Genomic DNA, 19,764 nt, shown 5'->3' on the forward strand with positions numbered 1-19,764 from the left:
GGACAGTGAAATAGAACATACAGTACAACAATGTGAAGCCTGTCAGAGTGTGAGGAAACTACCTGCAGCCGCACCTCTACACTTCTGGAAATGGCCGACGAGAGTTTGGCACACGAATACATATTGTCTTTGCAGAGAAAGACCAACACCACTTTTTAGTACTAGTGGAGAGTCATTCAAAATGGCTTGAGGTCATCGCCATGGCAACAACCACAGCAGCCAAAATGATTGAGGTGTTGCGGAATATTTTTTCTTCCTACGGGCTTCCTGAGGAGATTGTTTCTGACAACGGACCTCAATTCACTTCGCAGGAGTACAAGACATTCCTGCTGAGCAACGGAATAAAACAAACTTTGGTACCAGCTTACCATCCCGCTTCCAATGGAGCTGCAGAGTGAGCAGTTCAGACAGTGAAAGCATCACTGCTGAAACAAGTACTCGAGGAGAAGAAACAAAAGGTCACAATAACAATGCAGCACAGGCTAGCTAACTTCCTGATTGCATACAGGAGTACACCGCACACTGTTACGGGATGTACACCAGCTGAACTGTTTCTAAAACGTCAAATCAGGACCAGGTTCAGCTTACTGAAATCAGATCTCCCTCGAGTGGTGGAAGCAAAACAACGGAAGCAGAAACACTATCATGATAAAACCGCCTCCAAGCTGAGACATCTGTCTGAGGGTGACTCAGTCCTGATCCGGAATTTCCGTGGAGGAAAGGAGAGGTGGACAAAAGGAACACTGGAAAAGAGACTCGGACCAGTCACCTACCTGGTGTGGAATGGTGTGAGCCGACGCTCGATCCACATTGATCATCTGCTGTACAACCAACCGTCCAGACCAGAGACATTGGAGTTTCCGGATGAGCAGATGGACATCACAAACAACTACCCCGTGGTGGTTCACGCAGATGTGGGGGGAAAGGCACACCTGGAGCAGTAGGTGGTAGCCCGTACTCACCTGAAGAGACACATGTAACATCTTCACCAGGCTCAGTGGCCTGTGACAAGACTGTTACACCTGACAACCGAGCAGTCAGTTCCCCAGAGGTGTTTGGGCGCAGGTACCCAGTGACAGATAGAGCACCTCCGAAGCGACTGAATTTGTGATCGGTCAGTTGTGAGGAACGTCGTTCCTAAAATAAGAGTTCCTGTTCATACAAAAATGTGAAAAAGAGTTCCTGAGATTGGAATGTCAAAGAATGGAATATTGAGTCTAATGGTAGCAGTAATAATTTAGTTACAAATTGAGAAGTAAAGTTACAAAAAGTTAATGAGGCAAAGATAATTTTTGAAGTTGAGTGTTAAGTCTTAATAGGAACTTCATAGTTAAAGGGGGAGGAGTGTAATATATTGATACTAGAAATGATAATTGCCTCAGGTTATACAAGTGTGTTTAACCACGCCACCTAGTGACCGTTGTGTAATACAGCGTGACCCGGATGGAGTGGTGTGGTGTGTCCGTGTTGCAATAAAGAGCTACACGTGTGAACCCTGGCTCCGCCGTCTATTGCTGTTATGGTTATATTAACAGTTATATAAAGTGCAAAGTTATCACAGAAGCAAAACTGAGTTCGGTTGTACTTTATTTAGACATTTTACAACTCACTCACGTCATTATCACCCACAAATCCCTCAAAGTCCTCATTTTCTGTGTCCGAATTAAACAATTGCCCAAACGAGCTAGACACGTTCGCCCAGGCGGTCACAATCCATTCACAAATCGTAGCGTAAGAAGCCCGGCGCTGCCTGCCACTTTCCGTGAAGCCAGGCATGGCATATATATATTATTTATGGATGATTATCGAACCGTAATAGCGCTGTCTACGAATCAGCCCCAGACGCTATTTCCGGTGCACAGTGACTGCTGGGATAAATAGTCCTTTTGTCAATAGATCCCAGGTTGACGGCTGTGATAACTTGGCACTAATAGTATCAATATACTACAACGGCGAACACACTAATTTGGTGCTAAATGTACCAAATGCACGCTACCCCCGCACGCTAAAACACGTTTTTAAAAAGGCAACGGAAGCAAGACTGAGTTCGGTTGTACTTTATTTAGCCATTTTACAATGTACTCACGTCATCATCACCCACAAGTCCTCATTTTCTGTGTCCGAATTGAACAATTGTCCATCGAAAACGCTGAGTTTAATACATTCGTCCAGGCGGACACAATTCATTCGCAAATGGTAGCTAGCTAGTAGCTAGCGTAACTATTCCAAGGCTGTCTTCCATGGTTCGCAACTGTGTTGATGCCCATCGCCAGGCCACAATCCGTTCACAAATAGTAGCTAGCTAGTAGCTAGCGTAACTAGTATTCCAAGGCTGTCTTCCATGCTTCGCAACTGTGTTGATGCCCATCGCCAGGCCACAATCCGTTCACAAATAGTAGCTAGCTAGTAGCTAGCGTAACTAGTATTCCAAGGCTGTCTTCCATGCTTCGCAACTGTGTTGATGCCCATCACCAGGCCACAATCCGTTCACAAATAGTAGCTAGCTAGTAGCTAGCGTAACTAGTATTCCAAGGCTGTCTTCCATGCTTCGCAACTGATACACTGAAGTTCCGGGAACAGGAAGTGAGACTGGTAATGGGGTCTGTGAACACCAGGAAGGCTGCTGGCCCAGACGGAGTACCTGGGAAGGTGCTCAAAGCCTATGCTGACCAGCTGGCTGGAGTCTTCACAAAAATGTTCAATTGTTCCCTGCAACAATCCATCATTCCATCCTGTCTGAAATCTGCCACATTATCCCTGTCCCCAAAAAACCAACCATTGACAGCACGAATGATTATAGGCCTGTTGCACTCACGCCTGTGATCATGAAGTGCTTTGAAAAGTTGGTAGCCCGCCATATCAGGAATACAATCCCTCCCTCAATTGACCCTCACCAGTTTGCTTATAGAGCAAACAGGTCCACTGAGGAGGCTATTGCCATTGCTCTTCATAAGCACTGAGCCACCTGGAACACCATGGGAACTACGTGTGGATGCTCTTCATTGACTATAGCACAGTCTTCAACACCATTAAACCGGACATTCTGACTGACAAACTCTCCCACCTTGGACTATCCTCTTCAATCTGCTGCTGGATAAATAACTTCTTGACCAACTGACCACAAACTGTTAGACTTGGTCCCCACCTCTCTTCCTCCATTACACTGAGCACTGGCTCCCCTCAAGGCTGTGTACTGAGTCCTCTTCTGTACTCCCTGTACACATACGACTGTACACCCACCCACCAGTCTAACGCCATCATCAAATTCGCTGACGACACCACTGTGGTCGGACTCATCTCAGGAGAGGATGAGTCGGCCTACAGAGATGAGGTCAACAAACTGTCTTCGTGGTGCTCGGTGAACAATCTCACACTGAACACCACGAAAACTAAAGAAATAATCCTGGACTTTCGCAAACACGGCACAGATCTGGCCCCACTCCTCATAAATGGAGTATGTGTAGACAGGGTCCAGTCCTTTAAATTCCTGGGGGTCCACGTCACGGATAAGATCTCATGGTCTACAAACATCACGGCAGTAGTGAAGAAGGCTCAGAAACGACTCCCTTTCCTCAGGGTACTTAGGAAGAACAACTTGGGCACCAAGCTTCTGATAACCTTCTATAGAACCACTGTAGAGAGCATCCTGGCGTACTGCATCACAGTGTGGTACGCTGGAAGCACGGCGGCAGACAAAAAGGCCATGCAGAAAGTGATTAACACTGCCCAGAGGATTGTCGGCTGCTCTCTGCCCTCACTGGAAGACATTGCCAGCCCTTGTTACCTCAGCAGAGCCAGGAACATCATAGGGGACCCTTACCACCCTGGTCACAATCTGTTCCAGCTGCTGCCCTCTGGCAGACGCTATAGGTCCCACAAAGTACGGACAAATAGGCTTAAGGACAGTTTTTCCCCACAACCATCAGAACTCTAAATTTGCGGTAACACAACACACATTCCCTTCTGAGGTAATATGAAAAGATGTTTGGGTGGTGATCTGCCTCCTACTAGCTGACTGAAGGTAAGTGAAAGACAGTGAAGAGGTAAGTGACCTGTATCCATAACAGCAGAATGCCAAATTACAAGTCCATAACTATCACTTATTTAGGTCTTTTGCCGAGTAAACGCAGCTTATGGAGAAGCACCACCAATTTCGTCATACGCAGTTTCTGGGTGTGATGACAAGTAGCTTTTTTTGTTGACGATGACGACAGGGCCTATGTCCGATTATTATTATTATTATTATATTGATGCCCAACGCCAGGCCACAATCCATTCACAAGTAGTAGCTAGCTAGTAGCTAGCGTAACTAGTATTCCAAGGCTGTCTTCCATGCTTCGCAACTGTGTTGATGCCGATCGCCAGACCACAATCCATTCACAAATAGTAGCTAGCTAGTGTTGATGCCGATCGGCAGCCCACAATCCATTGGGTGTATTGACAAAAAAAACTATATATCCCAGCAGTCACTGCGCAGTACTTTATCTACGGGAAAATAGTAGAGTCGGGGGCTGCTTGCCATAGTTGTCCTATCGACAGATTTATTTTATTTTATCGTGATAACAATTTTAGTATTGGTCCATCTATAAAGCGCACTGGATTATAAGGCGCCCTGTCTATTTTGGAGAAAATTTCAGACTTTTATGTGCGCCTTATAGTCGTGAAAATACGGTAATTGTTTTTCTCCCTGCTGTGAAAGTGGAGATTGTGATCCACAAAAGGCTGTCCCAGTGGACAAGGAATGTATGTGCCAGGACAAAGGTACTGGGTAAGTTGCCAGAATTACAATGTGAAGGTGCAAAGACGGACAGTGTTGGTGACATAAAGTTCATGCATGCGGTAATTGCTAGTCACCATCGCCAGTTTGTCATCTGATGCCCTTTGTTCTTGCTATTCTTAGCTTAATTTCTTCCTTCCCTATTTCCTTCCTTCCTTCCTTTACTCCCTCCATCCCTCCAGGATCAAACTCAAGACCCCAGAACTGTGAGGTCAACGCGTTACCCACTCATCGACTGGGCTGCCCTACTGTATGTTTATTTCAATATATAAAATAAAATAGTAAATAAACAAACAGAATCACCTGAAAAATAATTACAAAGCCCAGACGAATTGCCAGAACTGTCCAGAATTCCTTTGAAATCTCATATGGAGTTGTTGACCAGGGCGGTTCTCTGTAGTCCTTGTATCTAGAAAAACAAGCAGATTTGGTTAATATTTCATTCTTTTCATGCTGTTCGAACAGCTATGTCAGAGCATCACCAGTAAATTAAATCCTCAGTAAGAGTATTTGCTAGATAATCTAAACCAATTAATCTGGCAATATGAATCAAATGACAAAAATATGTTCATGCCACCTAAAAGAAACTGCGATATACTGGACTGTATTTCACGGTCATTAATGACAATAGGCCTTGTCTGACTAGAATTGTCAGAAAAATATATACTAGTCTTATATTATTCTCACAATTGAATGAAAATTGCACAATTCATCTGCTTATTCATGGGAACAGGGAGTACTTACAGTGCACATGTTAGTGCTTACCATTAGCACCCATTAACCTACACATTTACACAACAATGGTTCTGCTGTGGTGTCCTGCGATTGGCTGATCACAAATTCAGGGTGTCCCCCGCCTGGTGCCCATACTTAGCTGGGATAGACTCCAGCACCGCCCGCAACCCTTGGGAGTAAAAGCGGTTCTGGAAATTAATGCTTCTGCTGCCATACAAGGGGCTGCTAACCGATTGGCCAAATGAGATTTCAGTGCCTTGCACAAGAGCACTTCAACAGTGGTTAGTTGTAGCCTGAATTCCAACCTCTAACCCTTCGGTCCGAATAACTCAAGATACCAACTCTGCCATAGCTGCCCATAGTCATTGTCGTCCTTTCTTTTTAGATTTTGAATTTTATAATTTATATTCACCACTGTAGTTGTTAGCCAAACACAAAATGAAGACATTGGTTCTGGTCTTCAATTCTATTTTGCGATGGCAACTGTGAACTGAGACTAAGTTCTCACCTGCATATCTCAACTGCATAACCAAGTTGCATTGGAACTAGCGGCTCTTTCCCATCCTGGAAGTGGCTGACATTAAAATAGGAGAGAGTATGGTTGACGAACCCATGCATGGTTCCATCAGGGCTGTACATGTACTGGTAGACCATCCGAGGAATGAAGTCTGAGGTGAAGGAGATGACAAATGCCTGGGAATTATAGGTGCATAGTTGTTGTTAAAGGTGGTATTAAACAAATTAAGGACAGAATAATGGTCAGACTGCTTGATAATTCTACAGTATGACTGCTTCAAATCTATCTAATGTTTTGTTAGTGTTAGAAAATGAACTTTAGTGCCTGAGGACAATCGATTCATTGAATCTAATTAAATGCTTTTATTGTCATTATACAAGTATAATGAAATTTAATATTTTATAATAAATCTTAACATACACACACCCATCCATAAATCACACAAACAAATGTTTGTAAGTGTAAAGTGCACTTTTGCAATTGTTTGCACTGTTGCTCTTGGGACCTGCAGCTGCTTTGAAATGGCTCCAAGTGACTTTCCTGACTTGTTCAAGTCAAGGATTCGCTTTTTCAGATCCATGCTGAGCTCCTTTGACGTTCCCATTGTAGTGTTTGTGGGCGTTTGCATCCAATAAACCCTATTTAAATGGCCTCAGAGAAATCACCAGCTGTAGTCACTCATAATCACTCACAAGAAGTTAAGAGGCCATGCTATGAAGCTCATTTCACTGACACAACTTTCTAAGTCACCAAAATTGCTAATTCGTGTTGCTGTATGTATATTTTTGACCCAGCAGATTTGATCACTTTTTCTGTTAACCCATAAAAAAGTCATAAAAGAACCAAACTTCATGAATGTTTTTGTGTGACAAAGAAGTATCTGTTCCGATCACTCTATCAGAGAAAAAGAACTCAAGAGAGCCATGACATTATCTTCTTCACAAGTGTGTATATATATATATATATATATATATATATATATATATATATATATGTATATATGTATATATGTATATATGTATATGTGTATATATGTATATATATACACATATATGTATATATCCACATATGTATATATGTATATATGTATATATACATATATATACAGTGGCGGGCGGTGTATGTTCTGGTAGTGCCTTCAACGTAACAATCCAACCCTCAAAAACTATTTTATGGCTATAAAACCTCTACTGCAGCTACAGCTGCGACACATAAAAATAATCAATACATTAATGCACAAAAATGGGGTAAAATCCACTTCCTAGCAGCATTTCATGATTAAATACAAATACTGGAGCTTTTGAGACATTAAAACCAGGCCAGGGGGTGATTTTCCCAGGAAAAGACAGAGATGAACGTCAATGGCGTACGGGGAAACATTGCCCAAAAATGGGGTAAAATCCAGCCGAAAAAAAGCATTTATTGATTAAATACAAATACTGGAGCTTTTTAGACATCAGAACCGGGCCCGGAGTATCATTTCCCCGGAGTATCATTTCCCCGGTAAAAAGACAGCGATGAACGTCGATACGTCCATACGTGAAATGACAAAAAATGCACTAAAATTAGGTAAAATCCACTTCCTAGCATCATTTATTGATTGAATACAAATACTGGAGCTTTTGAGACATTACAACCAGGCCAGGGGGGTGATTTTTTCCAGGAAAAGACAGCGATGGACGTCAATGGTGAAACAAAAATTAAACTGGGGTAAAATCCACTTCCTAGCAGCATTTTGTGATTAAATACAAACACTGGAGCTTTTCAGATATCAGAACTTGGCCCACAATTGAAATATTATTTAGGAATATATTTTACTCACCAAAAATCCTTTCTACACAATATATATCCTCCTTTCTTTCTTCCTTCTTTCCTATCACCATCGAAGCTAATGATGAAAGTCGATCCTGTCCTGTCATATTTCCGGCATAGTCCGTTTTGAAAATAGCTTTAAATCAACAAAACAATATACTATTTGCTTGTGGAGCTAAGTTAGCGCGCTGAAAGTGCGCCACACACAATTTTCCCGGCTGTAACAGGCTTGCTAGCTTCGGAGTTGACCGCCCTTTCTTAATGATTTCCATTTTTTTCTGGGAAAAGTCCGTCTGGAAAAAAGCTTTGTGAGCAAACAAAATCCATTAGTTTTTGCTTCTGTCGGCCATAGAGGGTGGAGTTTGCAATCTCGGCTGCCTCGGTACTGCTTTGGCCCGCCTACTAGCCAATCATAGTTTGTGAAAGCAATGACATGTCCCAGCCAGCAAAATGCTAACGCCTATGAATAATCATTGTGGGGTTGCCAACTCGAAATCTGATTGGTTAAAAGCAACAGTATAGTTTAATGCAGCAGAGCCCGCAAGAACTGATTGTGAAGGCTTTGAGGCAGATCTGATCTGGCAACAAATAATGGCTGAAATGTGATTGGTTAAATGCTTCAATATGAAAACACACATCTGGAAGCAGTGCAGCCAGGGGGAAAAGCAATGAAAGGAAGCTAACAGACCATTTGGAATAATACGTATTGATGGACAAAATATAATATGATTCAGATATTTCTTAGGCCAGCAGAGAAGGCCTTGAAGGCCCTGACGGCCCGCCACTGTATATATATACATACATACATACACACACGTACGCACGCACGCACGCACACACACACATGCATACACACACATACACATACTCATACACACACATGCATACACACACATGCATACACACACATACACATTCACATACACACACATGCATACACACATGCATACACACATGCATACACACACATGCATATACACACATGCATACACACACATGCATACACACATGCATACACACACATGCATACACACATGCATACACACATGCATACACATGCATACACACACATGCATACACACATGCATACACACACATGCATACACACACATGCATACACACATGCATACACACACATGCATACACACATGCATACACACACATTTATACACACATATGCATACACACACATGCATACACACATGCATTCACACATGCATACACACACATGCATACACACGCATACACACACATGCATACACACACATGCATACACACATGCATACACACATGCATACACACATGCATACACACACATGCATACACACACATGCATACACACACATACACACACATGCATACACACATGCATACACACACATGCATACACACATGCATACACACATGCATACACACATGCATACACACATGCATACACACATGCATACACAGACATGCATACACACACATGCATACACACATGCATACACACACATGCATACACACACATGCATACACACATGCATACACACATGCATACACACATACACACACACATACACACACGCATACACACACGCATACACACACATGCATACACACACATACACACACGTACACTCACATACACACACACATATACACACACATATACACACATATACACACATATACACACATATACACACATATACACACATACACACACATGCATACACACACATACACACACATACACTCACATACACACACATATACACACACATATACACACATATACACACATACACACATATACACACACATACACACATATACACACATACACACATGCATACACACACTTTAAATAAACAGATTCGATACATCAGACCTCAATATGAAGTTGGATATTTATACAAATAATGACAGGTCAATGTTTTAGGAACAAAATGGATGCCAAGTCATTTAATGCAAATGAAAATGTGGAGACACTAAAAATGGCTAGTCCATTTTTCAAAAACTTAATTTTTCCCTCTCAAAATGGTTATTAGTAACTTGTGTGGATGCATTTTTGACAATGCCGCGGCATGTTCCTAAAGAAACGACAGATAAAGTCTTGTCGCATTCCCTACCAGATATCTGTGTGGCATCCCTAATCTGTTGTACAGTGTGAGGAGCAAGGTGGTGGCACCTAATGAATCAAAACATAATGTCCCACAGATGTTATATTGGGTTTAGGTCAAGGGATTGTGAAGGTCATGTTTCAATTCTTTCATCCTCCAGGTACTGCCTGCACATAAGGCCGGGCACTGTCGTGCACCAACATAGCATGTGACAAGGGGTTCAAGGATTTCATCTCGACACCTTATGGCAGAGACCATCATTGACCCACTACCAAAAATGTCATGTTGAACGATGTTGTAGTCAGCATAACATTGTTCTTTCTTCTGCAGATATTTTCACTTCTATCACAGGTGCTCAAGGTGAACCTGCTCTCCTCTGTGAAAAGTACAGGGCGCCAGTGGCGGACTGCTAATTCTGTTGTTCTTGAGCAAATCCCAGTCAGGCTCCACGATGCTGGGTAGTGAGCACAGGGGCATTATAGGATGTTGGGCCTTCAAGCTGACTTCATTGAAATCTCCATGTTCTGGAGATTGTGATGAGAGACACAAGAAGCTTTCTTGCGGCAGCATGTGTGGATGTGCCATCCTAGAGAATTTGGACCACCTGTGCAATTTCTGTAGGGTTAAGGAATAGCCTCATATGGCTAGTAGAGATAATAACTCAAGCCAAAATCAGTATGACTGGAAAACCAGCACAAAAAAAAATCGAGAGAGAAACTTGAAATGACATCCACATGTAAATCCTGTGTTTCTTGTTGCCACTTTAGTTCACCTGTTGTAAATTCCATGAAGACCAATACAGTGGTACCTCGAGATACGAGCTTAATTCGTTCCGGGACTGAGCTCGTATGACGAGATTCTCGTAACTCGAGCGGAAGTTTCCCATTGAAATGATTGGGAAACAAATTAATTCGTTCCAACTCTCTGAAAAAAACACCAAAAACAGGATATTGGATTGGAAAAAATGTTTTATTTCTTATAATTCGCCATATATTGACAAAGTAATAAATAACGAGTGGTTTGATAGTAATAATGTGTTTAATAGGAGTAAAATTAGACACATTTCGCGGAGGGTAGAGACAGCGGCATACACGGAGGCGGAGGGCTGTTCGGGCTGACTTTATCCACGGCAACGCCGCACTCGTGTAAAACATGTTTTATTCCTTCTAATTCGCCATGTATTGACAAAGTAATAAATAACGAGTGGTTTAATAGTAATAAAATGTGTTTAATAGAAGTAAAATTAGACGCATTTCACGGAGGGGAAGGGAACGTCACACACGGAGGCGGAGGGGGGCTGTTCGGGCTGACTTTATCCACGGCACTCGTAAACGAACAAACAAATTGAAATTAACTTGGATTAATATATACAGACATTCAACGTTTAATGTAACTTCACACAAAATTGAATTCTAATTTAGTTTTAATCTTTTTTACCTTTGTAACGGGTTGGCCCCACCCCGATGTTCTGCTGGAGTCTTCAAAACGAACGCATCAAGAGTTGTTTGGAACTTGCCGCTTCCCCGTGTCTGATTACCGAGTGTACATATATTCCAGATCTTTTCTTTGCAAGACTCTGCCGATCCATTGTTGTTTACCTGGTATGTAAATGTAGACCAAAGTGGGGGGAAAAACGGGTATGGAAATGCAAAGTCCGCCCAATGCTCGTAGAAAGATTTTATACACGAAAGAGATGCAAAAAAAAATATGCCATGGCCACCTGTCTTGGTCGCATCACGAAATTTTGACCGCATCACGGGCGAATTATTCGATCGAAATTTCCCTCGTAAGACGAGCATTTTGTATGACGAGCGGTCGTATGACGAGGTACCACTGTATAGCTAAAAGTGATTCACGACGCCCTCAGCTTCTTAACCAACCAGAGAGATTTTATTGATTTCATGCCAGGCCCAATAAAAATGTGTTCCTATATTTTTTGTCAGTAGTGTACCATAATGGCGCGAATATAAGACGAACCCGATTCTAAGATGGGGACCCTCGCTTTCAAGACTCAAATTTGCAAAAAGACTTTTTGAACACCAAATTTAATTTCTATACAGACTGAAACAAATTATAACAATATTTTCAAGACGCTTGAAACAAATCTGAATACGGAAAAACTGCATATAAAAAATGCGAACTGATTTAAACTTGAGAGTCGCTGAAATCTGTCATGTCAGAACATTAATCCTCACAAACATCGTCTTCTTCACTGTGCTCAGTGTCACTGTCCCCACTTCCATCTTCTGCCTCCTCCCATAGCACGTCATCTTCACTGACGTCCAGGGGATTTGATATGCAACATTTTTTAAACCCGTGGATGATGCTCTTTGAAAAAACTGTATCCCATGCGTGGAGGATCCACTCACAGAGCAAACGTACCGGAGGCACCTGAATGTTTCCAGTCGGTGTGAGCGCGTGATCACCCGACAGGAGCCACTCTGTGTATTTCATTCACAGATTGTCTTTGAATGGTTTGTTGACCACAAAATCCAACACCTGCAGCTGACATGTCAGTGCCCCCGGAATGATCACCAAGTCGCCGTTGATCGCCTTCACTTGTTTTTTGACTGGATCAGACAAGTGTCCACAAAATGCATAAAAATATCAGCATCCTCCTCTTTTATTCTGAGTCCCCAAAGCCGTCTGCCCCACACAACCTTGAGCCAGTCTACTACAAGCTCGGTTTCTATCCAGCCCTTTTCCTGGGCATGTACAATAATGCCAGCTGGCATCGCTTCCTTAGGTACTGTCTTACGTTTTAAAATCACATAAGGAGAGAGTTTGGTTCCGTGTCCGAGGCAGGCTAACATGACGGTAACGCGCCTCTTCTAATTTCCAGTGGATTTTAAAATAACAGATTTCTCACCTTTCTTGTGTACAGTGACATGCGTTGGCATGTAAAAAAACACAGGTATCTGATCAGCATTGCCAATCTGATCCAGAGGGTAAGAGTGCTTTTTCCTCAACTTGATCATGTAACACTGAAAAGACAAGAGCTTCTCTCCAAAGTCAGATGGCTGGCGCTGGGCTGGACTTGTTCTGCGTCGCAGCGTTAGTCTGTTAAGCCACATCATTCTTTAACACCAGCCGAGGCTAGCATCTTTGGCTATTTCCACGGCTTTGAGCTGAATGACGGCTCTGCTAACAGGCATCCCGTCCTTTCGTTTCTTGTCCACATACGCGCACACCCTCCTGTCGAGTTCTTGGAAGCGGACGCTCTGAGGACCCCGGAAAGCTTTTCTCTGACTGGGAGCATTTTTCAGGCGATCTTTTTGAGCTCTCCATCTCTGTACATTACACTCCGTGACACCATATTTCATAACTGCTTTGCAATTGTTTGAAGACTGCCTCATTTATCACCATCATCTTGAAGTCTGCATCATACCTTCTCAGCTGCCGATGAACATGGCCAATCTTCGACCCACTTCTCTCCAGATTGTCGCTACGTTTCTCCATTTATCTCCTCTTCTTTTCCTCTCTTTCCTTTCTTACCGCTATTTTGTATTTTTCTTCTTCGTGCTACCGCTGATTTTAATTTTCTTCTTCGTTACATGGGTTTGCTCTGGTCTAGGGAGTTAAGTTCAGCCTTCGCTTTAAAGATATTTAGGACCATCTAGCGTTGTGAATGGGTATGATGTCTTGAATCATCGTCTTATAATCGGGCCAATATGGTAGTCTCCACTCGAATATTGCGGCTTTAACTTTCACGGATTCACTTTTTCGTGGATTTTTTTCTAACAGAATATTTAAAAAAAGTTCATAAAGATGTCTAAATCTACGCTGAACTCAACCAGAAGACAGATGAAAAATGGCAGTTAAAAATGACAGAGGTCAGGACAGTGCTTCATCTCTCAGCGCCGAAGAACGTATCTACAATAGAGGGAGAATGGCCACTCCAAATATCATTTATCCAGTGCCGGAAAAAATCAAAATGATGTAGACACCCAAAATGGTGAAGCAATAGGCCTATGTATCTAAATTGAATACAATATTCCGAGGTTAGTTTTTTTCCCTTCCCAAAGCCGAAAACATAACTGTAGGGGTGTCTGCAATGAATTAATCAGTGTGGATGGACTCACTACCATCTAAATGTCTCCAAAATAAACAAGTACAGTTTTAGGTCATATTACCTACCACCACCCCTAAAATCCATAGTATAGTTCTTTTTCACATGAAATTCATGTAAGCAAACAACAACCTATGTATGTGCAAACACCATTCAACCATTGGACATGACGGTCTGGATGGGGTATAATGAGGAACTAAGCAAACATGAGCTCCCGTTTGGTGCGGATCAAACACGGCAGCTATGAATACGCCTTAAGGCAGGGGTGGCGAACAGGTTAGACACAAAGAGACAACATTTTAAACACTTAAGTACTGAGAAACAAATCGTCTTACAAGTACTATCCAATAGAGGGAACTGAGCTGATGCAAGTTGTTGGATTGGTAGACTATTTTTTCACATTCATAGAAACATAATTAAATAAATGAAATATTAACAGGTGAAACCACTGCCCCGTCACGTTTCATCATCAAATACAGTTGTCAATTGAGTTCCTTTAAGGGATTAAGTAACTAACAAAAATACAAATTAACATACATAAAACTTAGATGACTTACAAATTCTCGTTTTTACTTACATTGATAATGACTGCCACTTTAGCAACCCCTCTAAGAATGTTGTACCAAATACCTGAAGAGGAAAAAAAAGACAAAGCAGTGATTTCTGTCTTCAAGTCACAACAATAGACTGTTTGAAAATTGAAAAGTTCTTCTGTTTCAATTAGATAATTCCATGTTAATGTCAGTACATGTAAAGTAAATGTATGATTTAATAACTCAGTGAACCCACTTTAAATCTAACTTTAAATTGTCAGATTTTCCATACCATCATCAAGGCAAAGGGGTATATAGTATACAGTATCTACATAGTCAATATAATAAGGAAAAATGTAAGTATATTGAAGATTACAAACCAATATCTTTGGCTCTTGCTGCCACTGGTCTACGCAGCTCAGTCACAAACTTCTTTGCATCAAGCCGTATTTCAATAATGTTGTTGAGCAGAGCAAACAATGGAGCTAATGGAAAGGATGCCACAAATAATGTGACAAAACCAAACTGAATAACTAAAAAAAAGAAAGAAAGTTAAAAACAATACACAGCATTACCTAATGAATTGTCATTTCATAATTTGAAAATACTATATTTGTGAATGCCTTATGACCAGAAATTAGGAGCAGCAATGTGTTGATTCCTGTGAGGCCCAAGGCCAATTATGTGGGTGGATGCGCCTGTCACCCAATCACAGGTCCAGCACTAGATGGGTCAAGAAGCACCAGGTGTAACTCATCACCATCACACTGGATCGGCTGTCACCGTACTCAACTCGAGTTCTGCACCTAATCACGACTTATTGCTAGCCACTTTAGTCACTTTGCACCACTTACCTATGTTGACTACTACTTATGCTACTTATTTATGTTGACCACTTATTCATCTATTACTATTTATTGATTATTTATATATCATTACTATATATTGGTTATCCTTGTGTTTGTTTGTTTGTTGTTGAGTCCATAGACACAGCGAGTGGTGCGCTCTCAAGAACTTGGCGCTGAGCGTCTCCAGAACCATCAAGCTCATCCTGGACTTCAGAGGGAACAAGGCCACTCCACTCTGCTGCTCTCACTTGGACTGCTTATTTATTTATTTATTATTTATTGGTTAATTATTTGTCGGTTTGTTGTTAAACAGAAACTGCCATGACCAGAGTTGTCAAAGTGCAGTGGTTTTTAACCTGGGTTCGATCGAACCCTAGGGGTTCAGTGTGTCAGTCTCAGGGGTTCGGTGGAGCCTTTGCCATGGAGTTCAAGATACATCGACTCATCATGTCTATTCACGATAACATGCCCCACTTGACCATCACTGGCTACCGATGACCACGTGACAATGTTTGGCCCATCAGTGCTCCGAGGAATTAAAACATCTTGTATTTGAAAAAAACCCATTTTATTTTACACCAATGTAGGGTTCGGTGAATGCGTATATGAAACTGGTGGGGTTCGGTGAATGTGCATAATAAACTGGTGGGGTTCAGTAGTCCCAACAAGGTTTAAGAACCACTGTCCTAGTGCCTGCTTAGGGGCCCTCCATCCATGATCATAACGGCACGATCCAGCCAAGTATGGACCGTGCAGACTCAGACCGACGTCACGCACATCAACCAGCACCACTCATCACTCGATGGCGAGAAAACTCGATCGTGGGTCCCACACACTAGCCCCAGCGACCAATACCGGAATCTCCTCTGCCTGCGAAAACAACCAGGTGTCTACGGTCAGCTCATGTGCCCATGAAGTCTACTCCAAAAACATCCCCCTCGCATTTGGCCATGATGCCTGACTGTTGCCATTACCTTGCGCAGGTTTTTTTTTAGCAAGGACCAAGCAGGTGCATCCCAATAATTGTGCTGTAGATCTCTTGCTGTGTGCCTCTTTCCCCAAGGGGTGTCTATTCAACATCTTGCAGCCTATACAGGAGGTGCTGGAGGGATACATCTTTGACGCACTGGCCGCAGGGCTCTTCAGGTCATCCTCATCTCCAGTTGGAGCGGGATTCTTCTTAATAGGGTAGAAGGATGGCTCGCTGCACTCCCATTTTCTTTAGTAGATTTGATTTCACACTTTATGTCCCAGGTTCTAGAAATGGAAAACCTGATGTGTGTTCCAACCCTCCGACTCTGAGGAGCCCGAACCCATCCAACCACCCACCTATTTAGTGGCGAACATGACGACAGACCTTGAGGAAGAGTTCCTCGGGGCCCAAGATGCGGCGGCTGATCAGAGAGAAGGGTTCCAGGGTGCTGGAATGGGCCCACACCTCTCGCCAAACCTGCCACCCACACTGTTTGGCCAACGCTTTCGGTGTCTGAAAGAATTCCCGCACATTTGTATCTGCCTGCCACATGTGTGCCCGCAGTAAAACCTGCACCAAGCCAAGTTCAGGTCTATTCCTTCCACTGCCAATCCCTCCGCCCTTGGTCCCACATTACTCTCAACTTTGTCACCGGTCTCCCGACATCTCGCGGCAACACGGTCATTCTGACGATAGGTGACAGTTTCTTCAAGGCTTCACATTTCATCACCCTCCGCAAGCTATCCTCAGCCCAGGAGATGGCCGACTTACTGGTGCAGCATGGAATTACTGCCGACATTGTCTCAGACCGGGGTCCTCAATTCACCTCACATGTCTGGTCTGCATTCTGCTCAGCTCTTAATATTACAGTGAGCCTGTTGTCTGGCTATCACCCACAGATGAATGGGCAATGTGAGCGTACCAATCAGCAGCTGGAAGCTGCGCTCCGCTCTACCACCCAGGACCAACGGACCACCTGGAGCGAACAGCTGTCTTGGATTGAGTATGCCCACAATTCACACCCTAACACCTCTTCCAACCTGTCTCCTTTCCAGTGTTCCCTCGGATATCAACCCCCTTGTTCCCCTCTGTGGAACAGGATATTGTTGTGTCGTCCGTCCAGGAAGACCTTGCCAAATGTGCCTGTATCCGGGGCCAAGCCCGGGCTGCACTACAAGGCTCCTCCACGCACACCCAGAGACAGGTCAATCTCCGCCATGCCGCTGCACTGGTCTATGTCGTTGGCCACAAGGTGTTTGTTCTCCCGGGATCTCGCCCTTAGGACCGACTCCAGGAAGATGGCACTCTTCGCTGGTCCTTATGAGATCGAATGGGTGGTAAACCTGTGCGCCGTGTGCCTCAAGCTTCTGGCAGCCCTCCGCATCCATCCCACCTTCCACGTATCACAGACCAAGCCAGTCAAGATGAGCTTGTTGTCTTGCCCTGTTCCGCTCCTACCACCTCCACTGAATACCTGGGAGCCCAGCCTTCAAGGTTGAGCGGCTTCTGGACGTCCACCACCGGGGTCGTGGCCTACAGTACCACGTTGACTGGGAGGGGTATGGTTCTGAGGAGCGCAGTTAGGTTCCGGTTCGCTAGATCTTCTGCCTAACCCTTATTCGGGATTTTCGCCGGGCCCACCTGGAAGCCATACATCGCGTGCCAGGTGTCGCGTGTAGAGGGGACAGGTACTCTCAGGCCCAGGGCTAGACAGATGGGTGGATGCACCTACCGCCCAATCACAGGTCCAGCACCAGATGGGTCAAGCAGCACCAGGTGTAACTCATCATCATCACTAACCTATTTAAGCCACCCAGAGAATAAGCATGTCACTGGATTGTCTTAAGAAGTTTACAGTCGGTGCCTTCCCACGTTACCTATTGTTCTCCTTGCCTAATCTATGACTTCTTGTTTGTGCCCTAGAACCACCAGATCTGCCAAGCTCCGTCGACCACATTTCAGGAGTATCCTTGTCCCATTTCCGGAGTTTTATGTTTTCATCAGGAGTGAATGGGATTAACCAAAATTGATATAAAATGTAAAAAAAGTAACATTGGACAATTCAAACTGTTATCATTTTCATTCATTCATCTTCCATAACGCCCATCCATCGAAAGGGTTGCAGGGGTTGCTGGAGCCTAACCCAGCTGTCTTCAGGGGAAAGGCAGACTACACCCAAGCAGTGGCGGTCCGTGAATTTCCTAGCGAGGCCTTCAGCTGACAGAATCAATCCAACCCTCAATTTTTTTTTATGGCTATAAAACCTTTACTGCAGCTACAGCTGCGACACATAAAAAATCATCAATTATAACCTCATACAATTGAAATATTTTTTAGGAATATAGCCATATTTTACTCACCAAAAATCCTTTTTACCTGTACACAATATCCATCCTCCTTTCTTTCCTCCTTCTTTTCTATCGCTGACGGAATCAATCCAACCCTCAAAAACTATTTTTGGCTATAAAACCTCTACTGCAGCTACAGCTGCGACACATAAAAATCATCAATAATAACCTCATACAATTGAAATATTATTTAGGAATATAGACATATTTTACTCACCAAAAATCCTTTTTACCTGTACACAATATCCATCCTTCTTTCTTTGCTCCTTCTTTTCTATCGCCATCAAAGCTAATGCTGAAAGTCGAGCCTGTCCTGTCGTATTTCTGGCAAACGTTCGTTCCCAGTTGTGACAGGCTTTTTTCTTGAAAAGTCCGTCTCTAAAATGGCTTTGACAGTAAATCTGCAAACAAATCAATTTCTTCTCCTCCTTGAGCCATTGCGGGTTGACAAAACCGCTATTAAATCAACACACCAATATATTTGCTTGTGCAGCTCGCTCCAGATACAGTTTGGGAGCTCTGGCTAGTCCACTCTATCACTAGCCAATCATAGTTGGTGAAAGCGATGACGTATCCCTATGCCTTGGTGTCTTGGTGTCACCAAATCGAATTCTGATTGGTTAAAGCAACAGTCTTATCGACGCTTGTTTAATGCAGCAGAGCCTGCAGAACTGATTGTGAAGGCCTTGAGGCAGGTTTTGAACCTGGCAACAAATAATGGCCGAAATGTGATTGGTTAAATGCTTCAATATGAAAACACACATCTGGAAGCAGTGCAACCAGGGGGAAAGCAATGAAAGGAAGCTAACAGACAATTTGGAATTATTTAATAAGTATTCATGGACAATATATAATTAACATCAGTCTGTGATTCAGATATTTCTTAGGCCAGCAGAGAAGGCCTTGAAGGCCCTGACGGCACACCACTGCACCCTAGACTGGTCGCCAGTCAGTCGCAGGGCACACAGAGAAACAAACGACCATCCACACACCAGTGGAAATTGACCCCGCGCCTGCCCGCACTGAAATCAGGCGAGTGAACCTCTA

At 43.2% G+C, this 19,764-nt stretch overlaps 1 protein-coding gene across 1 annotated transcript in view; it reads right to left on the bottom strand.

The window, feature by feature from the left end:
• ano1b (anoctamin 1, calcium activated chloride channel b) overlaps window positions 1-19,764 on the bottom strand; it is a 125,319-nt gene that overhangs the window by 3,193 nt on the left and 102,362 nt on the right. Inside the window, exons 21-24 of the mRNA XM_077595611.1 lie at window positions 14,929-15,081; window positions 14,593-14,645; window positions 6,021-6,205; window positions 5,081-5,186 (exon numbers count right to left, since the gene is read on the bottom strand). Of these exons, the coding sequence (XP_077451737.1) occupies window positions 5,081-5,186; window positions 6,021-6,205; window positions 14,593-14,645; window positions 14,929-15,081 (497 nt within the window). The remainder of the gene's footprint in view (window positions 1-5,080; window positions 5,187-6,020; window positions 6,206-14,592; window positions 14,646-14,928; window positions 15,082-19,764) is intronic.

This window comes from Stigmatopora argus, chromosome 3 (genome assembly GCF_051989625.1).
Source record: "Stigmatopora argus isolate UIUO_Sarg chromosome 3, RoL_Sarg_1.0, whole genome shotgun sequence".
Classification (NCBI taxonomy): Eukaryota; Metazoa; Chordata; class Actinopteri; order Syngnathiformes; family Syngnathidae; genus Stigmatopora; species Stigmatopora argus.